The sequence below is a fragment of the Salvelinus sp. IW2-2015 genome, linkage group LG4q.1:29, assembly GCF_002910315.2.
Source record: "Salvelinus sp. IW2-2015 linkage group LG4q.1:29, ASM291031v2, whole genome shotgun sequence".
Lineage (NCBI taxonomy): Eukaryota > Metazoa > Chordata > Actinopteri > Salmoniformes > Salmonidae > Salvelinus > Salvelinus sp. IW2-2015.
In genome coordinates, this window is record NC_036842.1 from 83,397,463 (window position 1) to 83,424,975 (window position 27,513).

At 41.9% G+C, this 27,513-nt stretch overlaps 1 protein-coding gene across 1 annotated transcript; it reads left to right on the forward strand.

Moving 5' to 3' along the window:
• Window positions 1–3,457: 3,457 nt before the first annotated feature.
• On the forward strand, window positions 3,458–19,102 carry LOC111961034 (ovochymase-2). The gene is made up of 16 exons (XM_070439854.1): window positions 3,458–3,480; window positions 3,752–3,924; window positions 4,116–4,211; window positions 4,445–4,596; window positions 4,797–4,992; window positions 11,796–11,936; window positions 12,797–12,927; window positions 13,525–13,618; window positions 13,818–13,949; window positions 14,169–14,225; window positions 16,684–16,867; window positions 17,127–17,184; window positions 17,294–17,486; window positions 17,827–17,969; window positions 18,316–18,478; window positions 18,765–19,102. Exons 1-16 carry the CDS (start codon window positions 3,458–3,460, stop codon window positions 18,881–18,883), a joined length of 2,055 nt encoding a protein of 684 aa, XP_070295955.1. The 3' UTR covers window positions 18,884–19,102.
• Window positions 19,103–27,513: the final 8,411 nt, after the last annotated feature.

A 27,513-nucleotide genomic window follows, 5' to 3' on the forward strand; every position in this document is an offset into this window, starting at 1 on the left:
TGTGTGTGCGTGCACTCACACACTTTCAGCATAGATTTCCCTGCTGTGCTTTCTAGGGGTAGCCTACAGTATGTTACAATATATTATTAGTATGTTACAATATTAGTTCAGAGCAGATAGACTTGTGCTGTTCAAATCGGGTGTGTATGAATATCGTCTGTATAAAGGACAGGACATTCTGTCACATTCCCAAAGGTTGCTTGTCCTATGACAGTCAACAGCTGACTGATGTTGTGACTGATGTTCACTTGTGTCCTGACTATCAACCAGACTACTCCAATGCTCCTGGTAAGTAAACCCCCAATTACATCACATCAGATTTAACTCTGTGGAATAATGTGTCAGTCTTGATTTGTGTAAAAGATACATGTTTAAAACAGAAAATCATGCTGATTTGAAATGTATTGTTTTGATGCCATGTTTCCTCAACTGTAGCAGTTCCCTGCCGGCCAAGCAAGTCCCATGTGTTCTTAGTTTTGGTATGCTTGAAATTTTGTGGCTAAAAGGGCATTGAGCAAACTTAAGAGCTTCTAGATTCACATGATTCATAAGATCCACCATAAGACCTCTCTATCCCCTCAACATCATAGAAGATTAATTTAGCATTCATCCAAAAACACAGAAGAGTTCAAGAAGTCAAAAGAATTGTTCCCATTTCCTGTGCCATGCCTCTTAAACTCAGCTTTAAAGGTCAAGTTGACCGTCATGAGAAGATGTCTTTGTCGATAGCCCCACTTCCCTGTACCGCACACAGTACGTCAGCTGAATGCCCAGGCAGCAGTAAACTAGCCTGGAGCGCATTCAGCAAGGCACAACATTGTACAACGTACAAATAGAAATATGTTATGTAGAACAACATGCCTCTCTGACCTGTAGAATAAAATAACGTCAGCTCTATTCGTTGCATTTCTGTCTGCAATGTTCGATAAAGTCTACCTACTAGGAATGTGGCCCTGATCCTCTAACTGTTTCCATGGCCATTGATTGATAAGATGAAAATCAGCCTTTAAATCAAATCAAATTTGGTCGCGTACACAGTTTGGCAGGTGTTATAGTGGGTGCAACGAAATGCTTATGTTACTAGCTCCTAACAATGCAGTAAACTGTCAAACAATTCAAATGTAAGGAAATCAAGAATGGTGGGACAAATCTGAATAACAACCCAAACAGCACCGTAGCAGTAATCAAATGCTTTAATATCTTTGAATTCATTTTTTAGATCTATTTACGTTCTCTTTCTGTCTATTCCTTAAGCCACTCCTTTCATGTCTGCGGTTCCTTTAACAGTTTGGATCTCTGAGGATTCTCCGCATTGTCCAGGGTGGTTTATGGATGTCTTGGCCCTCCTCTTTGGTTGATTTTATGGGGTTGTTTTGTCACAGACAGCTTGGTGCCACTGCCTATATTATACTGATCCTGCCCTAGGTTTAAGACACTGACAGAATAGTTGGAAACTATCAGATTACAATACCATGGATCAATTTCAATGCGTGCTCCGTTGTAAAAAAGAACATGTCTGGCTGTGTTGGTCTCCCACCACAAATGACGGTTCACCAGAGATAGTTGTTGTCAAGTTCTGAGGGGGAGTCACCCTGAGCAATGTTGTCTGAGGCAGTATGCGAGTCTAATGTGTTACTCTTCTGTCTTCCTCACTATGACTCTAGCCGAGCTCTGTTCTTTACAGACGTCTGCAGTCTGGTTAACAAGTAACCCTACCCACATAGTTAACCCCCCCACCATATAAACCCACTTGTCTTAGCCAGCAAGACCCCAGTCAGAAGTCAGAATGGGAGGTTCACGGGTGAAGACCACTGGGGTTCTACTCTGTCTGTGTTACTGTATCAACACTGGAATTTCAGATGATCTCTCTGGTAAGTTATCAAATGTATACCAGTAATAGGTTAGCAGGGTACACAGATTGAAAGATACATTGATTGAATTGTGTAAATGTGAATGACCAATTGTACACTATATATACAAATGTATGTGGAGACCCCTTCAAATTAGTGGATTCGGCTATTTCAGACACACCCGTTGCTGACAGGTGTATAAAATCGAGCACACAGCCATTCAATCTCCAAAGACAAACATTGGCAGTAGAATGGCCTTAATGAAGAGTTCAGTGACCATTAATGTGACACCGTCATAGGATGCCCTGCTAGAGCTGATCCGGTCAACTGTAAGTGCTGTTATTGTGAAGTGGAAATGTCTAGGAGCAACAACGGCTCAGCCGCGAAGTGATAGGCCACACAAGCTCACAGAACGGGACCGGCGAGTGCTGAAGCACGTAGCACGTAAAAATCGTCTGTCCTCGGTGGCAACACTTACTACCGAGTTCCAAACTGCCTCTGGAAGCAACGTCAGCACAATAACTGTTCATCGGGAGCTTCATGAAATGGGTTTCCATGGCTGATCAGCCGCACAGAAGCCTAAGATCACCATTTGCAATGCCAAGCGTCAACTGAAGGGGTGGAAAAATCGCCGATATTGGACTCTGGAGCAGTGGAAACGTGTTCTCTGGAGTGATGAATCACGCTCCACCATCTGGCAGTCTTCACCATCTGGCAGATCTGGGTTTGGCGGATGCCAGGAGAACGCTACCTGCCCCAATGCATAGTGCCAACTGTAAAGTTTGGTGGAGAAGGAATAATGGTCTGGGTTTTTCGTGGTTCGGGCTAGGCCCCTTAGTTCCAGCGAATGGAAATATTAACCCTACAGCACACAATGACATTCTAGATGATTCTGTGCTTCCAACTTTGTGGCAAAAGTTTTCGGGAAGGCCCTTTCCTGTTTCAGCATGACAATGCCACCGTGCACAAAGCAAGGTCCATACAGAAATGCTTTGTCGAGATCGTTGTGGAAGAACTTGACTGGCCTGCACAGAGCCCTGACCTCAACCCCATCGAACACCTTTGGCATGAATTGGAATGCCGACTGCGAGCCAGGCCTAATCACCCAACATCAGTGCCTAACTTCACTAATGGTCTTGTGGCTGAATGGAAGCAAGTCCCCGCAGCGGTGTTCCAACATCTAGTGGAAAGCCTTCCCAGAAGAGTGGAGGCTGTTATAGCAGCAAAGGGTGGACCAGCTCCATATTAATGCCCATGATTTTGGAATGAGATGTTCAACGAGCAGGTGTTCACATACTTTTGGTCATGTAGTGTATTTTGTTGAACAAGCCCTAGCTTTTTTTCCACCTACAGGTCCAAAGTGCGGTCTTCCACAGATCAGGAACCTCCTTGACCGCTCTTTAAGAATCGTTGGAGGGTTGGAGACAAGATATGGATCCCACCCCTGGTTGGCAAGTGACTTCCTTTTACTGTACATGTGACACCCCCTTTTGAGAAATATGGCAAGGAGGACAACACAAATACAGGCTTTTTTTTCTAGCTTTATTGAAGAGATAGCACAATATAAAAGATGGGGGAGGGTGAGTCAGAGGGCCAGATTCGAACCCATGCCGACTCTGGTCCAGCGGCTGTAACCGCTGGACCACACAGGCCACACAAATACAGGCTTAAAGACATCACAATGACATGGAATTTGGGATGATTTGAAGGTTTCACTGAGGTCCAGGGGTTCGCATTTCTGTGGAGGGGCTATCCTGACTGAGCGCTGGATCCTGACTGCTGCCCACTGCTTCTCCATCGTCTCTACGTAAGTTCCATCCCATCTCAAGTCCAGGTAGTCCCTCCCCGTTTCAGTCCGCCTTTCAGTCCACCCTAATGTCTCCTCCTTTTCTCTTCCATAGAAACTTTCTGAGGAACGTTAGTGTTGTGATTGGGGAGTACGACCAAAGGGTTCCTGATGAAGAAGAGCAGACCTTCACTGTGAACACCATCAAAATTCACGAAAAGTACCAGCACGCCTCTCCTATGAGCTATGATATAGCTCTGCTGGAAATCAATGGACATATCCGATTGGGCAGGTTTCCTCTCCGTTATAGTGACGGGCGGTTGAGTTTGTTTTCTACGGCCGTAATGTTCTGTAATGTAGATATAACCCACCCTTAATGGACATTATGATGTCTACGTCATTGACTGAGTTTGGCCAGACATTATTCTTGTCACTGTAGGAAATATTTTCTAAAGTATCTGTGCTTACATCCTCTGCAGGTCCCCGTGTTCAGCCCATATGCCTGCCTCTGCCCAGTGAGAACTTCCCACCCAGGACCAGCTGCCTTGTGAGTGGATGGGGAAGGACCAAAGAACGTAAGGCCCAGATTAACTTTACCTTCAGTTTGACATTAACTTCAAACAAGCACATCAACATGGACACTTTACTCTTCACTTGTATTTTTGGGATGTTTTGATGATGGAGACCTAGCCTGATCCCATATCTGTTTGTGCTGTCTTATGACCATGGTTTGACCATAAGGAATTGGCAAGACAGTACAAACAGATCTGGGATCAGGCTAATGGAAACCCACTGTATTCACATTCAGGCGGTCTTCTACCTGCCATTCTAAGAGAGGTGCAGCTGGAGTTGGTGGAGCCAGCTAAGTGCAAGTATGTTCTCCAGACCCTGAGACCCACACAGCAGGCCCTCACTGTGCTGTGTGCTGGACCAGAGAGAGGAGGAAAGGACGCCTGCCAGGTACAGTAGATAGACTACAACACAGCGCTGTCTGACTCTGCATGTTAAACTCTATAACACAGTGTTATTATGATTCAGTGATCTCTGTCCAGTTTCTGGTGGAGGATCTCTGGACAAATGGGGTTATATCTGTCCATAGACTTCTCATCATTCCTTTGAGAGGTCCCTTATCAGACAATGTTGTGTTCTCCCATCTCCAGGGGGACTCTGGGGGTCCTCTGATCTGCCCCAGGGAGGACGGCCACTGGGTCGTGGTGGGGGTCACCTCCTGGGGGAAAGGTTGTGGCCGTAGCTGGATCAACAACAAGGCCAAGTCGTCGGCCAAGAGAGGATCCCCGGGGGTATTCACTGACGTCAAGATGTTCCTGCCCTGGATCAAGATGAAACTCAGAGAAGGTTATCTAACACTTTTTAATCAAGTTTGGATATGTATAACAGATGGTCTAACAAATTATTTTGTTGTTGTGTTTTGTTCAACAGCAGATGCTAACCCAAACCAAAGGTCCAAGTCAAGTAAGTTGTATTTCTCGTTCTTGTATATCAATTCCACAATGCATTTACTTGCATGTTTGGAACTGCGACCATGTCCTCTTTGTCATCTAAATAGCTACTTACATTTTTACACAATAGCTCATTTATGCAATTTGTACAATTAACCTTTACTGAATTATGTTATTGTACTCTTTGGACAGTGTATTTGATGGTGTGTGTGTGTGTGTGTGTGTGTGTGTGTGTGTGTGTGTGTGTGTGTGTGTGTGTGTGTGTGTGTGTGTGGTTACTGTGCTGCAGGAACTGATGCAGGTGTGAGGGATGGTCTTGTGAGCGGTAGTGAGGGTCTCATCAGAAACCCAAGCCTATCAGGCCATCTCTACAACAACAATGAGTGGGTGTAATCCAGTGACAGTGCACAGGCCCGTTGCAGACGGGGAGTGAGGGAGAGCTGTGCTGAACTGAATGCGCTCATTGAATGCCCTTGAATTAAGTATGCTTTTAGGACTATTTATTTTCAGACCAATTTGCCCTCACCACTCCCCGGCTGGCACAGAACATTCTAACAACCATGTTTCTTAGAGCTTGGTGGGAGGGGGTTGTCCTATGGTTATTTTGCAGACAACCTTCCCACAACTTTCTGGAAATGGTGAAGGATAGTTTCTTGGCTTTGGAACATTCTCAGCACATTTTTAGGAACTTGACAAAAAACATAATTTTCCTGCTATTTTAAGGGTTACTTCAGGATTTTGGCAACGAGGTCTTTAATCTACTGCCCTAGAGTCAGTAACTTGTGGATACTATTTGTATGTCTCTGCGTGCAGATTGAAGGAAGTTGCTAACTAGCACTAGTGCAATGCAATTGCTAACTAGTGTTAGCGCAGTGACTGGAAGTGTATGGTTATCTGCTAGCAATGCTAGTTAGCATTGGCTCGCAAATCTACCTCTAACTTCCTTCATACTGGACACAGAGACTTAAAAATCATCTGACTTTGGGGAAGTAGATAAAGGGCATCATTGCCAAAATCCTGAAGTATCCCTTTAATTACATTAACAGAATGCTTCCTAAAAGTTAAAACATGGTTACATTTAATGTACTTTTTTTGTAATGTTCTAGAAAAGTTCTCAGAATGGTTTGACATTGGGAATGTTCTCAAATAGTTCTGAGAACTTTAAGAAACAACGTTCTTCTGTGGGAATTTCAGTACTCCAACAAAACTTTTTCTGCAGGTTTCCTCATGGTTCTATTTAAAGTTGTGTTCTCCAATTGTTCAGAGAACTTTAATCCATAAGAGTCTAATCCCTGTCTAAACCAAGGCATTCCATTGAAGTATCAACACATTTAATAGAACATTATTTGATGAAAAGGTATTTGGCCTTACACCATGCCCAAAACAGCATCAACGTGCGCCATCGTGCGCAAATTGATTTTCTCCCCCCACACCAAAACACGATCACGATACGCAGGTTGAAATATCAAAACAAACTCTGTACCAATTAATTAATTTGGGGACAGGTCGAAAAGCATTAAACATTTATGGCAATTTAGCTAGCTAGCTTGCAGTTGCTAGCTAATTTGTCCTATTTAGCTAGCTTGCTGTTGCTAGCTAATTTGTCCTGGGATATAAACGTTGAGTTGTTATTCTACCTGAAATGCACAAGGTCCTCTACTCCAACAATTAATCCACACATAAAACAGTCAACCGAATCGTTTCTAGTCATCTCTCCTCCTTCCAGGCTTTTTTTTCTTTGGACTTTATATGGCGATTGGCAACTAACTTTCATAAAAAGGTGTATTACCATAACTGACCGACCTCAGTTCATCTTTCAATCACACACGTGGGTATAACCAATGAGGAGATGGCACGGGGGTATATGCTTCTATAAACCAATGAGGAAATGGGAGAGGCAGAACTTGCACGGTGTTCAGCATCACAAATAGAACTGACTTCTATTTTAGTGCTCGGCAATGCAGACGCTCGTTGGTGCGCGCGCGTGTACATTTATTTTCCAACGCTTGCGCACACGACGCGAGCGGTGTGGTCAGCATGTTACTGCTATTAGCCCATACAAACGCATTGAATAACAGATTCACTACATGGAACAACAGGTAGTCCCCAAAAATAAATCTAAAGGAATTTTGTTTCCGAAGTGTCTACCCTATATCTGAGAGATATAAGAAAGATCAGGAAACATTTATTTTGTTTGTTTTTTACATGTATTTAACCCCTTATTTTCGGAACTAAACAATCTACATATATACTTCCATTAATTTTCTGGACTGGTACCGGGGGACCTTCAGACGAGTCTTCTGAGGCATCTTAGCAAAATAACTGACATGTGCGTGTTGTAGAGAGTCTCCTTTACATCAGAGGGGTCACATTAGTGTGTAGCCCAAACTGTTCTGATGCTACAAACAGAAGTTGACAGATTGGATAAACCAACTTCAGGGGGTCGTGGAGAAAACTAACAAAACCATTGTGTTCATGAGTCTCATCCTTCCATAGGGGGCTAAAAATAGTTTGTAGGCCAAACCATTCAGTCGCCACAGACAATTTATTGAGTAGACCAATTTTCGAACTTGTGTTTTTTTTACATTAGATTAAAGAATTGACTCAGAGCTATAGCATGTTATATCATACACTGCAGTTGAGGAACAACGGGGAAGTAATTCTGCTTTGAAACTTATAACCCCACTTTTAAGAAAATGGACCGTGAATATTTTGGTACATTTACTGAAGAGCCCTTCTTTGTCTACACCCATTCAGCATTGTTCACACCCTCTTAAGCCTTAGCCCCTCCCAGATATTTAAGGATCCACAGTGTAGTAAACATCCAAAGCCTTCAAGACTAGAAGTGGTGAAAGTAGTAGCAAAAAGTAGTTGTAAAAATTCACTTTATCTTGTCCTTGGCTTACAGTTGAATTCGGAAGTTTACATACACCTTAGCCAAATACATTTAAACTCAGTTTTTCACAATTCCTGAAATGTAATCTGAGTAAAAATTCCCTGTCTTAGGTCAGTTAGGATCACCACTTTATTTTAAGAATGTGAAATGCCAGAATAATAGTAGAGAAAATGATTTTTTTCAGCTTTTATTTCTTTCATCACATTCCCAGTGGGTCAGAAGTTTACATACACTCAATTCGTATTTGGTAGCATTGCCTGTACATTGTTTAACTTGGGTCAAACATTTTGGGTAGCCTTCCACAAGCTTACCACAATAAGTTGGGTGAATCTTGGCTCATTCCTCCTGACAGAGCTGGTGAAACTGAGTCAGGTTTGGAGGCCTCCTTGCTCGGCACACACTTTTTCAGTTCTGCCCACAAATTTTCTATGGGATTGAGGTCAGGGCTTTGTGATGGCCACTCCAATACCTTGACTTTGTTGTCCTTAAGCCATTTTTACACAACTTTGGAAGTATGCTTGGGGTTAATGTCCATTTGGAAGACCCATTTGCGACCAAGCTTTAACTTCCTGACTGATGTCATGAGATGTTGCTTCAATGACTTGCGGCGCCGACAAAGATGGCCGCCTCGCTTCGCGTTCCTAGAAAACTATGCAGTATTTCGTTTTTTTACGTGTTATTTCTTACATTGGTACCCCAGGTAATCTTAGGTTTCATTACATACAGTCGGGAGGAACTACTGAATATAAGAGCAACGTCAACTCACTATCATTACGACCAGGAATATGACTCTCCCGAAGCGGATCCTCCACCCAGTACAATGGATCTGATCCCAGCCGGCAACCCTAAACAACGACGCCGTAAAAGGGGCAAACAAAGCGGTCTTCTGGTCAGGCTCTGGAGAAGGGCACACCGCGCTCCACTCCCTAGCATACTACTTGCCAATGTCCAGTCTCTTGACAACAAGGTTGATGAAATCCGAGCAAGGGTAGCATTCCAGAGAGACATCAGAGACTGTAACGTTCTTTGCTTCACGGAAACATAGCTCACTCGAGAGACGCTATCGGAGTCGGTGCAGCCAGCTGGTTTCTTCATGCATCGCGCCGACAGAAACAAACATCTTTCTGGTAAGAAGAGGGGCGGGGGGGTATGCCTTATGATTAACGAGACGTGGTGTGATCATAACAACATACAGGAACTCAAGTCATTCTGTTCACCTGACTTAGAATTCCTCACAATCAAATGTCGACCGCATTATCTACCAAGGGAATTCGCTTCGATTATAATCACAGCCGTATATATTCCCCCCCAAGCAGACACATCGATGGCCCTGAACGAACTTTATCTGACTCTATGTAAACTGGAAACCACACACCCTGAGGCTGCATTCATYGTAGCTGGGGATTTTAACAAGGCTAATCTGAAAACAAAACTCCCTAAATTCTATCAGCATATCGATTGTGCTACCAGGGCTGGTAAAACCCTGGATCATTGTTATTCTAACTTCTGCGACGCATATAAGGCCCTCCCCCGCCCTCCTTTCGGAAAAGCTGACCATGACTCCATTTTGTTGCTTCCAGCCTACAAACAGAAACTGAAACAAGAAGCTCCCGCGCTCAGGTCTGTTCAACGCTGGTCCGACCAATCTGATTCCACGCTTCAAGACTGCTTCGATCACGTGGATTGGGATATGGTCCGCATTGCGTCCAACAACAACATTGACGAATACACTGATTCGGTGAGCGAGTTCATTAGAAAGTCCTAACCGACTTGCCAAAACTATAGTTTGTCAACAAGACATTGGTGGAGTGGTTGAAAAACAAGTTTTAATGACTCCAATCTAATTGTATGTAAACTTACGACTTCAACTATATATCCTAATCTGACTTTGATGCAGGCCATGAATGCTAGGCGTCCCGCTAGCGGGACAACTTCCGGTGAAACTGGAGGACACGCAGTTCAAATAAATAATCATAAAAATTATGGATTTTAAACATTTATGTACATACAATGTACATCTTATATCGGTTGAAAGCTTACATTACATTACAGTAAACATCTTTCTCTCTCTCTCGTAGGATATGTTCCTGGTCCATCAGCGTTCCTATAGGGAGGAGTATTCTGCTGGAATTCTTGGAATTCGACATGGAGAATGACACCCTCTGTCACAGTGACCAACTCACGGTATCTGTGGGTGCAGACTCAGGGAGGCCTATTGGTGAGAGATGAGGCTGCTGTACAGTACCAGTCAAAAGTTTGGACACACCTACTCATTCAAGGGTTTTTCTTTATTTTTACTATTTTCTACATTGTAGAGTAATAGTGAAGACATCAAAAAGATCAAATAACGCGTATGGAATCATGTAGTAACCAAAAAAGTGTTAAACAAATCAAAATAGATTTTAGATTTTAGATTCTTCAAAGTAACAACCCTTTGCCTTGATTACAGCTTTGCACAGTCTTGGCATTCTCTCAACCAGCTTCACCTGTAATACTTTCCCAACAATCTTCAAGGAATTCCCATATATGCTGAGCACTTGTTGGCTGTTTTCCATCACTCTCCGGTCTAACTTATCCCAAACGATCTCAATTGGTTTGAGGTCGGGTGATTGTGGAGGTCACCAGGTCGTCTGATGCAGCACTCCATCACTCTCCTTCTAGGTCAAATAGCCCTTACAAAGCCTGGAGGTGTGTTGGGTCATTGTCCTATTGAAAGCAGAATTGCTGCAGAATGCTGTGGTAGCCATCTTGGATAAGTGTGCCTTGAATTCTAAATAAATCATCAGCAAAGCACCCCCACACCATCATACATCCTCCTCCATGCTTCACGGTGGGAACCACACATAAGGAGATCATCCGTTCACTTACTCTGCTTTTCACAAAGACGGCGGTTGGAAACCAAAATATCACATTTGGACAGATGTCCATTGCTTATGTTTCTTGGCCCAAGCAAGTCTCTTCTTATTATTGGTGTCCTTTAGTAGTTATTTCTTTGCAGCAATTCAACCATGAAGGCCTGATTCACGCAGTCTCCTCTGAATAGTTGATGTTGAGATGTGTCTGTTACTTGAACTCTGTGAAGCATTTATTTGGGCTGCAATTTCTGTGGTTGGTAACTCTAATGAACTTATCCTCTGCAGCAGAGGTAACTGTGGGTCTTCATTTCCTGTGGCGGTCTAGTTTCATCATAGCGCTTGATGGTTTTTGCAACTGCACTTGACAACATTTTCAAAGTTCTTGAAATGTTCCGCTTTGACTGACATTCATGTCTTAAAGTAATGATGGACTGTCATTTCTTTGCTTATTTGAGCTGTTCTTACCATAATATGGACTTGGTCTTTTACCAAATAGTATACTATCCCTACCTTGTCACAACACAACTGATTGGCTCAAACACATTAAGAAGTCAAGAAATTCCACAAATTAACTTTTAACAAGGCACACCTGTTAGTTGAAATTCATTCCAAATTCACCTCATGAAGCTGGTTGAGAGAATGCCAAGAGTGTGCAAAGCTGTCATCAAGGCAAAGGGTGGCTACTTTGAAGAATCTCAAATATAAAATATATTTTGATTTGTTTAATACTTTTTTGGTTATTTCATGATTCCATATGTGTTATTTCATAGTTTTGATGTATTCACTATTATTTTACAATGTAGAAAAAAATAAAAAAAATAAAGAAAACCCTTGATTGAGTAGGTGTGTCCAAACTTTTGACTGCTACTGTATGTCTCCCTAGTTTTCTCCTTCCCACCAGTTGATGGGGGGGTTTGACTTTGTGATCTCCCATTGGCTGTCTCTTAGGGAGGTTCTGTGGCAGCGCCCCCCCGCCCCCAGTGCTCATCGACTCCCACAGTGCTTCTCTCCAATTTGTGTCTGATGTCAGTGGAACAGGAAGCGGATTTGTTGTTAGATTCCGAGGTGTCGAGGGAAATTCTGTGCCTGGTGAGTAACCGTTACGTCAACCCACGTTTCCTTGGCTCACCAAGCCTAACCCCCCCAGCTCAGGAATAGAACAACTCAGAACTCAGAGGTTAATTAAACAAGTTTATGGAGTAGTATGTCATCATTACTGTGTGTGCATTGCGATTATAAAGACATAGTCTGACACTAACAGATGGATCCTCATAGCATTTGTTTTTTGCTAAATAATTCTCATGTTCTCTGTCTGTACTACAAATAGCTGTGTATTGCATTTGTGACTTGATGCTAGAATACGTTGTTTGGCAGGGGCCTTCAGGGCAGAGCTGTGTGCTGGGTCTGATGTTTCATCACCCTGCCTGCTGACAGGATGTGTCTAGTTGCTCTGAGTTCCTGACAAATGATATAGGCTCCCTACTCTCTCTTTCAATCCCAGTAGGGCCCTCCACCCTGTGAGCCACACACCCTCCAACTGCTGCTAGTCAGACACACACACACGCATACGCACTTTCACTCACACGCACGCAGGCCCACACACACACTCATGCGCACACACGCGCTTTCACGCACACAAAAACACACACACACACACATTCATGCTCATGGGGCTGACTCTCCCATAGTTACATAACAGCCAGGAAGGCACACAGCAGTCTCATGACCTGGTAATGAGGTGCAGAGGTTCTGTGATGAAAACACACACTCCTGCACTGTAACTACACCACCACGTGGGTCAGAGATAGGAGCCAAGATGCCTGGCGGACAGTGTTTGTGTTGCACTGATGCACATGTATTGTCAAGGGTTAAGTGTGCGACAGTGTGAGTATGGAGCCACAGAGAGGGCAGGGCTTGTGGCTGATAATGTGTCCTTTGTATTTGTGCAGCGTCGGGATGTGGCACCGTGGCTCTGGTCCAGGATCAGAGGGCCGTACACAGTCTCAACTACCCACAATCCTACAGCAACGACTCTGTCTGCCACTGGGTCATCTACGCCCCCAAGGGTCACGTTGTCAAGGTGACACATGTTGACCTGTACTTCTTACGCAGTAAGGGTTGTAAGAGTTTGTGTACTGTCCTGTCCTGGGGTGGCAGGTAGCTTAGTGATTAGAGCATTGGACTAGTAACCGAAAGGTTGCAAGATCGAATCCCCGAGCTGATAAGGTAAAAATCTGCCCCTGAACAAGGCAGTTAACCCACTGTTCCTAGGCCATCATTGAAAATAAGAATTTGTTCTTAACTGACTTGCCTAGTTAAATAAAGGTCAAAAAATATTTTATCATTATAATTGTGTCCTCTCATGTAGCAAGGCCGTTGTGACCGAAGGGATACCCCAGAGACTGATCTCTCCCAGTGGACTCATGAATACATTCATGGTGGCACTCTGCCTACACAGTGATAGTTCGTTCAGTCTCTGGTGTGGATGGGATCAGTTTACATGTACTGGAAAGAATGTGATACTCACCTTGATTAAACAACAACAACAACAGACTGCAGCACTGTAAATGCACTTGCCACGTTTTTTGTCGAAATTAAGATGAGTGAAGGATGCTGTTTTCTTCATTTTTTCCATATTTCTTTCATTTTTGAAATTGTATTGTCTTTTGTCTTGCAGCTTGACTTTGATGACTTTGACCTGGAGCAATCGGATGACTGCGAGTATGATTCACTGACTGTTCTTGGAGATGTGGATACAAAAGAGGAGATAGGTACAGAATCTGACCCTAAGATCAATAGACCAACAAACCTATCCAAATGTATTTGACTTTTATGGCACATTAATAATTGTAATAGATGCTGAAATATAAATGAACAAAACTCAACTCAAGCTGAAAGAAATATCTCTTTCGCACGCATGCACACGCACACACACACACAAGTAGGGTAATGTTTGTGTTCTTGTGTAAGCGGTGCTGTGTGGTAGGAATGTGCCTCCCCCCGTCCTGAGCTATGACAACGTGATGGTCCTCCAGTTCACCTCTGATAGCACGGTCACCTACCGAGGCTTCCACGCCACCGTGTCATTCATCAGTAAGATCGGTGAGTGTGACACCGACACACATAAACCACACATTCATATTACTCACCATAAGAAGCCCACAGATCAGGTTATCATGAAACTTTCCATAACAGATCATGCGTTTACAATATTTTACATTTCATAACTGTTGCATGATAAGATAAATGCTTCAATATTTTATATAAATTTGGCTGTTCTGTCATGCTAGCTGATCACAGACAATCTGACTCTTTACTCAGACCTGCTGGACGGGGAGTCAGAGGATGACACTGTTCACTTTCGACACTCACTGTCAGGTTGGTTATACGTTGTCCTTAGACCAGGCTTTCCTTTTGCACCTTTTTTTTTCATACCTAAAGGGGCCCTTAAATTCTCAATCAAATAGCTAAATGATCCTTGGTTTAACCATCTTAAAACAATTCCATATGTTAGCTTAGTAGAATTAACACTAAACGTTTGTTTATTAACTTTAAGCAGTGGCGGGCAGTGCCGTTTAAGATTGGGAAGGTACAACATGTTGCGAAGTTGCAAAACGTACTAGATGATATGATTTTGCGAAACGTATTATATGTTATAAATTCTAGCTAGCTGGCTAACGTTAGCTAGCTGGCTAACGCTAGATGGGCTAGGAGTTAGGGTTAGGGTTAAGTTTAGGAGTTAGGTTAAAGGGTTAAGGTTAGGGTTAGGGTTAAGGGAAGAGTTAGCTAAAAGGGTTAAGGTTAGCTAACATGCTAAGTAGCTGCAAAGTAGATAAAAATGAGTAAGTACTGTAGTTGAAAAGTTTCTAATTAGCTAAAATTGTCCATGATGAGAATCAAACTTGCAACCTTTGTGTTGCTAAACGTTTGCGTTAGACACCCACCTATCCACCCTGACCAATCACCCTACTTTAGTTTCTGCCTTAAGTAACACTCTATCTTATGTAACCATACCAAAAGTAAGATATTATACTAATTTGAGTGTCCCGGATTTATGTTTACTATGTTACATCAAGTCTATGAGACCAGGCCGCAATATTAGGTAATGGCATAGTCAACATAGCTAATGGAACTAATGCATTAGTGAACCCGCTACAATCACGCGTTACAGTGTACAGCAAACGATTTAGCAGTTACACCGGCGGGCACCGGTGGTAATTCATTATATAAATTACCTTGACTTGGAAGAGTTGGATAGCCTTAGCCAGCTAGCTAACATAAATAGCATTCCTCTCTGTTTGAGCCGATTGTTTGAGTGGGCTAAATTAGCTAGCTGCAGAAGCTAGCTAAGTAAGTGAAAAGAAGAAAATGAAATATAGCCAGCTCTCTCTCTGCTGCTTCTCCTTAATTTTGAAAGAAATGAATTTGTACAACTATTGCCTTTCTCTTTCTTTGAGTCAACTACTCACCACATTTTATGCACTGCAGTGCTAGCTAGCTGTAGCTTATGCTTTCAGTATTATATTCATTCTCTGATCCTTTGATTGGGTGGAGACCATGTCAGTTCTTGCTGCAAAAGCTCTGATAGGTTGGAGGACGTCCTCCGGAAGTCTTCAGAATTACTGTGTAAGTCTATGGAAGGGGGTGAGACCATGAGCATCCTAGGTTTTGTATTGAAGTCAATGTACCCTGAGGAGAACGGAAAATAGATGTCCTCCGGCTAAACCATGGTGCTACCCCAGAGACTGGTGTTGAGGCTACTGTATACCTTCATAGTCTTATCTAAAAATTATAACTTTTTTAATGTTTCACTATTTTTATTTTTATGAAATTCACTGAGTAGGATGGTCCTCCCCTTCCTCCTCTGATGAGCCTCAACTGACTTTAAGAAACCCATTACTCCAAATGGACTAACACCCTTGTTGGAATGCATGCACACCAGCTCCAGGCTGTAGGTTGGTCCGCTCCCAGTTTCTGGTTGGTCCAGGCTGTGGGCGTGTCTCCTCTGTTCACTTACTGCTTTTCAACTCAGCAGTGATAATAGACCAATGGGTGTTCATGCATGGTCTGCAAAGTACCTGTAACTACACCCCCCTCTGTATATACAGTGAAGCTAAAACGTTTAATTTGACTCTATACTCCAGCATGAATGGTAAATCATGTATTTTTTAAAGATTGTTTGTGTCATTTTGGAGTAACTTTTATTGTTAATAAGAATGGGATATCTTTCTGAACACGTCTACATTAATGTGGATGCTACAATGATTACAGATAATCATGAATGATCTGTGAATAATGATGAGTGAGAAAGTTAGAGGCTAACCTCTCCTGTTATTGGTAATGGTGAGAGTATGTTTTGGGGGTATGATCATTGTGCCTCTGTAACTTTGTCGCTCATCATTAATCACGATTATTCATGATTCATTCATACATTATTTACCATTAATTTCTATTGGACACAACATAATCCGAAACACAACCAAAACAAACTGCAAATGCATTCAACAATTTGGTAGAGTCCTACGCTTGATGTAGTCATTGTGTGCTAGGATATGGGGCCAAATACTAAACTTGACTACTCTGACTTGTAATACACTATAAGTGACACCTTTAATTAAGTGGGGGGACATCTGTAGATACAGTACATAAAGTGCTTTCATTTCTAAACAGTAAAACAGATATGTATGAAAATACCATCAAATAAAATGATGTACTGTCGCCTCAAATCCAAAATACTGGAGTAGAGAGTCAAATTAGAGGTTTAACTTTACTGTTTAAATAAATACAGAGTGGAGTGTAACTGTGTGTGTGTGTGTGTGCGTGTTCGACCTCTCAGACTCGTGTGGAATGCCTCATGTCCGTGCTGCCTCGACCTCCAGTGAGTCTTTGGAAGGAGAGGGGACATCGCGACACGCCTGGCCCTGGGACGTTCGGCTCAGCATGAACACTAACAACATCTGCTATGGGGCCATCATCCAGCCTGCCTGGGTCCTCACTGCTGCACACTGCCTTCTAGGCCTGTGAGTGTCACATATATCCTATACTTTTTCATCAATTAACATTTTTATAAAAATAATAATAACAGTGCACATACACACTCATATCCTATAGTAATAAATATAAATTTAGTGAAAAATAAATTGTGTATTTGAACAGTTTGAAAACTATTTGAAAGCTCCTATGCTATACTTTTCCATAGTTGAAGATGTTAATAATAAAAACAGATCATAATAACACCAGCCTCTATTTTTCTATTTGTTTCTTTTCAAACTAACACAGGGAGGAGGACCAATCATTAAGGTCACTGTTGGTGGAGACGGGAGGCCCGAATAACCAGGTAGGATGAAGCATCGTCCGTCCGTCCGTCCGTCCGTCCGTCCGTCAGTCAGTGTCTCTCTCTCTCACACCTCTATGTCTCTGTGTTATTGTCTATATGGGTCCTATAGAGGCGTGGTGTGAGGAAGCTAGTGCTGCACCCTCAGTATGACCCCTCCTCCCAGGACTATGATGTGGCCCTGCTACAGCTGGACTCCCCGCTGCTCATCACTGAGCATGCCTTGTCCGTCTGTCTGCCCTGCTCGGGACCGGAAGTCCCACACTCCCAGGTCTGCATGCTTTCATCGTGGGAGAGTCAGACAGGTATGTACAGTATCATGCCATACTGTGTTTAGGGCAAATGGAATTTTGCAGCCCTAACTATGTTTGACCCACAACAAGACACCATGATGACAAAGCAAAAAGATCACTGTATCACGATGAGTGTCATTGTAAAAAGTTTGTTTATGTGGGCACAGGGATTATGTCTATGTACAAACATGACATTACCTCATTCAAAGTGTGTGTGTGTGTCAGTCTTTCAGTGATTGTGCGTATTTGAGTGTGTGTGTATGGGTGGGTGTAGCATGTGTGTTAACAGTATGTGTTTGTAGTTTTCTGTGTGTAGCCTAACACAGAGACTGTGGTGTATGTTGACTGTTAGGTGGACCATGGAACAGCACTGTTGAGCCGCTAGAGGTGCCACTTGTGAGTCATGCTGACTGTGAGCGTTATAACACTGGTAGACTGACCCCTAGAATGCTGTGTGCTGGGCCGCCACAGCATCGTGGACAGGACACGTGCACGGTGAGGAACACACAGGGTTCATAGCACCACTGTAAACACTGCAACACATCGGGATGGATGGGTGGTGGCTGTTACAGTATAACAACAGTGGACTCAAAGGATTTGTGTTATCATACATCCCCCTCTGGTGGCAATGTTTGGAACTATGGTTTATAACCATATCAGAGAGCACATTGAGGGCCTTTTCTTAAACTTTGGAGTACTCAGTACCAGTCCAAGACGATAGAATACAGTCACCCAAACCATGTAACTGTATATGATACAGTAGAGGATAAAGTATAATCTCATTGCGAGGAGTTTCATTTGTCAGAAACATTAAGTTAAAGATCAAACGGTCTTCCTTCAGGGTCCAGGTGATTCTGGGGGAGCACTGGTGTGTCAGAGAGAGGACTCTGGTTACTTTGTCCTGGGAGTGAGCAGCCGAAAGGAGGGCTGTGGGAAGTTCCAGAGGCCAGGAGTCTACACCTCAGTCCCCATGATAACAGACTGGATCCACGAACAACTCCACGGTGAGGGAGGTTTGTCATGTGGATCTGTGGTGCTACTACACAATCTCTAGTGTCTTGAAAGCAATTCTTCATGCCTTTACATCATCTGGCTAATGGCACTCAAACAGTTCTCCCTTATATTGTCCTGAGATGGGAAACACTCAAAAACGCAACAATATCTGTGGGGTTAACTCAAGTACTGTGTGAATCATTCATTTCTTTTCACATTCCTACAGTTTACTCAAGAGTAACATATTATGTATTTTCTTAAGTGTGTTTCTCTGTGTCTCCGGCTTTCTGTCCACAGAAGATTCAGCTGACTCCTCTAGAACCCTGCCATACCAGAAGCAGCAGGAGGAGCTGGCCTCCAGCATAGATTATGATGATAATAACTATGGAGCGGAGTCATCTGGAGAATCCTGTTAGCCTTGACCCGCCTAGCTTGAGGCTGGAGGACCATGTGGTATTCTAACGGAGTCAAGCTGCTTTTTGATGCTTGCATATACCGCTCAGAAATGAAGCAGACACAGCGGTTCTAACAGAGACATGATTTGAAAAAGGAACATCCAATCAGCACAAATTCCATGGATTTGTGGGAAGGGCTATGGAAACAATTGTATTTTCTCCTCTCTCTCTCTCTCTCTCTCTCTCTCCTCTCTCTCTTCTCTCTCTCTCTCTCTCTCTCTCTCTCTCTCTCTCTCTCTCTCTCTCTCTCTCTCTCTCTCTCTCTCTCTCTCTCGCTCTCTCTCTCTCTCTCTCTCTCTCTCTCTCTCTCTCTCTCTCTCTCTCTCTCTCTCTCTCTCTCTCTCTCTCTCTCTCTCTCTCTCTCTCTCTCTCTCTCTCTCTCTCTCTCTCTCTCTCTCTCTCTCCCTCTCTCTCCTCTCGCTCTCTCCTCCTCTCTCTCTCTCTCTCTCTCTCTCTCTCTCTCCTCTCTCTCTTCTCTCTCTCTCTCTCTCTCTTTAAAACCACGTTGTCAACCACTGAGTGATCTGACACTGGAGGGATAATATTAAATTATAGCGTCATCAACATGCCTGGAGATATTTTAATTAATTAGACAGTGTGCACATGCACACACACACAAACCTTTTCCAGTGCTAAACCGGTGCTCAACCCCTGAGTGATCAGACACTGAAGTGATATTGGTTCATCTGGTTCACTCAGCTGTGCTTTGTCATGGCTCCGTCATAGTGAGTTCCTCTCTCCTATTGGTCCGTCAGCCCTCCATTAACTCCCCTTCCTCTAGGTAGCCTTGGTGCAAAGGCCTGACTCCAGGGCCTGGCTCCGTATGTTTGACACCCCTGTAACGAAATCATCTTTGGTTACAGCTCAACAGGAGTTGTTTTCAAGGCTACGATGCTGAAGTCGACTGAAAGAAAATCTCCAAAGTCACCTAGGGGTGGCCTAGCAGTTAAGAGCATTGGTCCAGTACCTGAAAGGTCATTGGTTTGAATCCCTGAGACAAATAGGTGAAAATGTGCCCTGAACCCTAGTTGCTCTGGATAAGTGTTTCTGCTAAATGATGTACATGTCTAGGGGAAGTATGCTTTGTCATTCGAAATACAGGTAACTTCCTGACACCAATAGTCAGATAAGTGGAAAGATGGCATGGAGAATATTACCTGATGAGGCCAGCTTATGCAATTCTGCTTTTTAGGGTTGTTCACAAACAGACAGATGATACAATATCTACTTGACAGAAAGGACTAACAGAATCAAACATATGAAACCTGAGGGGTATACTACAATGCAGGATCAAGGAGTTAGCCAGCTAACTTGCCTAAGTATTCTGATATAACTTTAATATTTTTTGAAAAAGATGAGCTTGAAATGGGCATCGTCAAATTGATTTAATATCAATGTTTTGCTTTTTTTTTATTAACCATAAAAGCAATAGTTATTTCTGGTTACTTATCAAAGTTAGCTGGCTAACTGATGGATCATACCTTGCAGTATACCCCTCTGATCTCCACCCCAGACGTAAAGTCCTTCCGCCTTACATCCAGGTTCATGTAGAGACCATGTCTAGTTGTTACTATATTACTAAAGGTTACAGGAAGTGTTGATTGCTGAAAGTACACAAATTCTATCAATGTACCAAAAACACATGGACGTACTGGATACAGCTGGCATGCAGGTCCTCAGGAGGAAATGAAAACTTCAGTCTTCTCCAGATAATGTGGCACCGCCTGCTGGTAGGAACAAGGTCACTGTCTGTTGGATTCAATGAAATCAACCCGCAGAGGGATAGAGGGATTGGGCCAAAAGTAATCTTCTAAAACTATAAACAAAGATGAAGAAATCTATTCAGAGCCTGTGCCTGTTCAACAGTTGTCTGACCAATGCTTCAACTTCTAAACAATGAAACAACAGTCAAAACCTACATTATTTTCATAAATACACTAAACAAAAATATATACGAAACATGTAAAGTGTTGGTCCAATGTTTCATGAGCAGAAATAAAAGATCCCAGAAATGTTCCATATGYACAAAAAGCTTATTTTTCTTAAATGTTGCACACACATGTATTTACATGTGTTCATGAGTATTTCTCCCTTGCCAAAGATAATTCATCCACTTGACAGGTGTGGCATATCAAGAAGCTGATTAAACAGCATGATCATTACAAATGTGCACCTTGTGCTGGGGACAATAAAAGGCCACTCTAAAATGTGCAGTTTTGTCACACAACACAATGCCACAGATGTCTCAAGTATTTAAGGAGCTAGCAATTGGCATGATGACTGCAGTAATGTCTACCAGAGCTGTTGCCAGATAATTTAATGTTAATTTCTCTACCATAAGCCGCCTTCAACGTCGTTTTAGAGAATTTGGCAGTACGTCCAACCGGCCTCACAACCGCAGACCACATGTAACCACGCCAGCACTTCCACATCTGTCTTCTTCACCTGCGGGATCGTCTGAGACCAGCCACCCAGACAGCTGATGAAACTGTGGGTTTGCATAACTGAAGAATATCGGCACAGTCTGTCAGAAACCGTCTCAGGGATGCTCATCTGCATGCTTGTCGTCCTCACCAGGGTCTTGACCTGATTGTAGTTCGGCATTGTAACCAACTTCAGTGGGCAAATGCTCACCTTCAATGGCCACTGGCACGCTGGAGAAGTGTGTTCTTCTCGGATGAATCCCGGTTTCAACTGTACCGGGCAGATGGAAGACAGCGTGTATGGCATTGTGTGTGGACGAGCAATTTGCTGATGTCAACGTTGCCCCATGGTGGCGTTGGGGTTATGATATGGGCAGGCATAAGCTACAGACAATAAACACAAATGCATTTTATTGATGGCAATTTGAATGCACAGAGATACAGTGACGTGCCATTCATCCACTGCCATGTCACCCATTGAGCATGTTTGGGATGCTCTGGATTGAAGTGTATGACAGCGTGTTCCAGTTCCCGACAATATCCAGCAACTTCGTACAGCAATTGAAGAGGAGCAGGACAACATTCCACATTCCACAGGCTACAATCAACACACCAGATACTGACTGGTTTTCTGATCCAGGCCCCTACCTTTTTTTAAGGTATATGTGACGATCAGATGCATATCTGTATTGTCACACCCTGACCTTAGAGAGCCTTTTTATGTCTCTATTTGGTTTGGTCAGGGTGTGATTTGGGGTGGGCATTCTATGTTTTTGTTTTCTATCATTTTGTATTTCTATGTTTTGGCCGGGTATGGTTCTCAATCAGGGACAGCTGTCTATCATTGTCTCTGATTGGGAACCATACTTAGGTAGCCCTTTTCCCTCCTTGCAGTGTGGGAAGTTGTCTTTGTTTGTGGCACTTTAGCCTTAAGCTTCACGGTTGTTTTTGTATTGTTTATTGTTTTTGTCGGCGTCATCCTAAATAAAAAGGAATATGTACGCTCACCACGCTGCGCTTTGGTCTACTTCCTTTGACGGCCGTGACATGTATTCTCAGTCATGTGAAATTCATAGATTAGGGCCTGAATTAATTTATTTCAATTGACTGATTTCATGAAAAAAAATTGCTGCATGTTGCATTTTATTTTTCTTCAGTGTAAAAACTTTATAAGCCATGCCATTCTAAAAAGGTTTATTCTTTAACTGTAAGATTTATGGGAAGATTGTTCTATTTAATTAGATCTGCTTTCATGTTGTTGAGTAATGGGATAACGTTATCTTTACTGTATATATTTTTTGTTTGTTGTCACTTATTAAGCCTCCTAAGTATTTTTTTTGTATTTTTTTGTGGTCCACTTAAAGAATTGCTGTAAATAAGAGTTATTATTTTTATTTTTCCTATTGCCATTATTTTAGTTTTTTCCACATGTATTTTATATCCTGAGATTTTAGAGTATTCWRAAAATATTTTTAACAAGGGGGGCATTGAGTTTTCAATATTTGTCAGGTACAGTACATCACGAGATCGTCAGGCAAATAAGTTTAGTTTATACTCATGTTTACCTATACTTTGGGTCCTGTCTAATTCGGCAAGCGGTTCAATTGCTAGTGCAAACAGGAGGGGGGACAGAGGGCATCCCTGTCTTGTGCTCCTTTCTAAAGCAATTTATTCAGATAATGTATTATTTGTGTTCATATTTGCATTAGGATATTTATATAACATTATTATGAAATGTATTATTTCAACTGGAAAGTTGAAGGCTTACCAAAGTTTTTAATAGAAAAGGTCATTCAAGACAGTAGAAAGCCTTTTCAGCATCCAACGCCAATATTGATAAATCTACATCTTGTATTTTAGCTTATTGTATCATTGTATCATATTGAAACATGTTCTTGTATTTTTTTTGTAAGTGTCTATTTTATTTTTAATAAACCCTGTTTGATTAAAATGTCAAGTCTGGTAAGACTTTTGCTATTTTGTTGCTTATGAGTTTTGTTATTATTTGTTATTTATTTTTTATTTTGTCACAATTTATTACATTTATGGGTCTGTAATCTGCAGGGGACTCTCCAGATTGTCCTGCTTCTAATATAATATAATATAACTGAGATAACTGTTTGATACATGGAGCTAGGAAGCACTGAATTGAGTGACATGGTGTGAAAAAATGCTGTAAAGTTAGAATGCTTTAAAAAATAGACATGTTAATAAATTATATTTATCAATTAACTAAATGCAAAGTGAGTAAACAGAAGAAAAATCTAAATCGAATCCATATTTGGTGTGACCACCCTTTGCCTTCAAAACAGCATCAATTATTGTAGGTACACTTGCACAAAGTCAGGGATTTTGTAGGCATATAGTCAGGTGTATGATTAAATAATTATACCAAACAGGTGCTGATGATCATCAATCAATTTGTAGGTTGAAACACAATCATTAACTGAAACAGAAACAGCTGTGTAGGAGAAATTAAACTGGGTGAGGAACAACCAAACTCCGCTAACAAGGTGAGGTTGCGGAAGACAGTTTACTGTCAAAAGTCATGCTCCATGGCAAGACTGAGCACAGCAATAAGACACAAGGTAGTCATACCGCATCAGCAAGGTCTCTCCCAGGCAGAAATTTCAAGGCAGACAGGGGTTTCCAGGTGTGCTGTCCAAGCTATTTTGAAGAAGCACAAAGACACGGGCAACGTTGAGGACCGTAGACGCAGTGGTCGGCCAAGGGAACTTACTGCAGCAGATGAAAGACACATCATGCTTACTTCTCTTCGCAATCGGAAGATGTCCAGCAGTGCCATGAGCTCAGAATTGGCAGAAAACAGTGGGACCCTGGTACACCCATCTACTGTCCGGAGAAGTCTGGTCAGAAGTGGCCTTCATGGAAGACTTGTGGCCAAAAAGCCATACCTCCGACGTGGAAACAAGGCCAAGCGACTCAACTATGCACAAAAACACAGGAACTGGGGTGCAGAAAAATGGCAGCAGGTGCTCTGGACTGGTTGTAGCAGAAAGCAGTTTGTTCACCGAAGGGCTGGGGAGCGGTACACGAATGAGTGTCTGCAGGCAACAGTGAAGCATGGTGGATTTTCCTTGCAAGTTTGGGGCTACATTTCTGCAAATGGAGTTAGGGATTTGGTCAGAATTAATGGTCTCCTCAATGCTGAGAAGTACAGGCAGATACCTATCCATCATGCAATACCATCAGGGAGGCATCTGATTGGCCCCAAATTTATTCTGCAGCAAACAAACACCCCACATATACAGTGAAAGTCATTAAGAACTAAATGCAGCATAAAGAAGTACAAGGTGTCCTGGAAGTGATGGTATGGCCCCCACAGAGCCCTGATCTCAACATCATCGAATCTGTTTGGGATTACATGAAGAGAGAGAAGCACCTGAGGCTGCATAAATCCACAGAAGAACTGTGGTTAGTTCGCCAAGATGTTTGGGCCTGCCTACCTGCTGAGTTCCTTCAAACTGTGTGCAAGTGTACCTAGAAGATGTAATGCTGTTTTGAAGGCAAAGGGTGGTCACATCAAATGTGATTTGATGTAGATTTTTCTTCTGTTCGCTCACTTTTGTTAATTGATAAATATAAACTATTAACCTGTCTATTTTTGAAAGCATTCTTACTTTACAGTATTTTTTTCACACCTGCCTAAATTTTTTGCACAGTACTGTATGTCTTATCATTTCAGTAAATTAGGAGCTCTACTTTGTCCCAGAATGTTAAGTAACATTTTATGGGAAAGCTGTCCATACCTGGTGCTTTTTTTCACGTGAAAGTTTTGTCTAATATTTATTTGGGAGGGATTTTTTCTCTTCCTGATAGTTGCTTCAGGGTTGTTGAGTCTAAGGCTGTAAGTTTAGTCCAACTTTAATTTGGATTGATATAGATTTTCATAAAAGCCTTTCAAATGGAAATTAATAGCGTTGTCTAATTGAAGCATTTGTATCCTTAACTTTTAAAACTATAACTGGTTTGGCATGTATTCATTTGTGAGGAATACAAGGTGTTTCCTGGGTTTATTTGCCAGTAAATAGTATGTTTAATTTTAGTTTAACCTGTAGTTGTTGGCTCTCTTCAATCCAAAACATATGCCTGCTTAAATTCAGAAATGTTTTCTTTTTGAACTCTTTTCTTTTTTATTAACTCAGATTTATGTTTTGCCGAGAATGAGATTATCATCCCCTTTATGTATGCCTTAACATCCCAAATTATGTCAGGGGAGGGCTTTACTCTGTCCTCATTTGTAATGGTAAAGTTTTTTTTGTTTTTGTTTATGTATTTAATACATTTCGGTTCCTGACGATGCACTCTGTTCATTCTCCATATTCTGTTACTAAGTATATTTTATGTTGATGTAATTAAGCATGATACAGGAGAATGATCCGATATCACTATGTCATGGATTTCTTTACCCAATAAATGTTGTGAATTTTGGGAAATATACGTTAAATGTAGTCAATTCTTGAGTAGATTTTCTTACTTTGAGAAAAAAAGGAGTAGTATTTTGTAGTTGAATAGTAATCTCCAGATGTCCTTTAGATTATTTGTAGAGATTATGTTTTTTTCAGCCTCTTTGGAGGTTCCTTGAATATACCCTTTATTGTTGTCTAACTTGCTAAATTTGTGATTTAGGTTGCCTGCTTTTTAAGAAATAGACTGCCTTCTTCCTATGATGATAGTATTCTAATAATGGCCTTTGAACATTCCTTTTATTTTTTTAGGGCATAAATGACATTCATTGCGTTTACTGTCAACTGTACATTGTGTTGTATTTGAATATCAGACTGAATCTATTCATTGAATACAGTAGGTGGCAGTATAGGCCTCTCCAACCCAGCTCCCCTTTTAAATTATTACATTTCTCCTTTTTGAAATGTACCTCTTTCAGGAAAACCACATCTGCTGATAATCTCTTTTAAATGTTCTAGAACCTTGTGCTTTTTCTTTCCATTGTGGAGTCCATGTACATTCCATGTAATAAATTGGATTTTGTTGGCCTTGTCTGTTCCGTCCATCATTGAAGAACCAGACAAAACATTTTAGCAGACTTGTCATAGGGCGGTGTACATCCCATGGAACACACAAAAAACATAAAGCAAAGTACTACATTGTACTTTGAGGCCCTGTGCCTTTTTAGGTCTTTAATGCTCCAACTCCTCTCCTAATGTACCAACAGTCTGTGGATTATGTCATAAACACACTGGAGAAAGACTGCCTTTTAAATACTGTGGTCAGTTTGTAATACCTTGTGAATTTAATTAAACTATAGTGGCTAGTGGGTCTCTACTTGGGGAGAGGGGGTCCACCGAAAGACCGAAGTGTCTGATGCCCTCCCAGTCATCCCGTCTTGATCCCTCGGATAGAGCCCATCTCCACTCTCACCGATAAACACCATTGGATCTTATCTATAATGACAAACAAGGAATAACAATGACTTGACATCCTCTCGTAATCTGGCCAGAACTCTTATTCATTTTACAGCAGGTTTGCAAGTCACAGAAATAAATAAAATGACATTGTAGTATAGATAAATCCTACCTTCCCTATTTCCCATGTGTTTCTACTTGTTTTAGAGTGCATGGTCTTACACCTGCAAAAACGAATTCAGATCATTCTGATTCTTCTGACATAAATTATAGGATTTTCACAAATTTAGGGCTTGATTCAATACATATTGCGAGATTGAGATTGAAATTGAGATTGAAATTTAAAGGTAATTTCCGATTTAAATGACATGCAGCGTTTACGTGAATGCAGTCTCCGCAAACAAATCAAATCAAGCTTTATTTATACAGCACATTTCAGACATGGAATGCAACACAATGTACTTCACAGGAAAAAACAAATAAAAAACAATGAAAATAAAAGCTGAAATATTTACTACACAACAAACATAAGGGAATGACACAAACTGAACATCTAAAAATCACCCTAAGGAAAAGTAAAACTAAAAATATGTTTTTTTAAATATGTCTACAGTTTCGGCCCTCCACAGGTTCTCTGGCAGGGGGGGGCATAGTAACTAAAGGCTGCCTCTCCACGTCTCTTGATCCTGTGCCAGAGGACCTGAGGGACCTACTGTGTATAGTACATAACTTAAAAGCATGTCTGACATGCATTGGGGTGCACAATCATGAATTGATTAAAAAA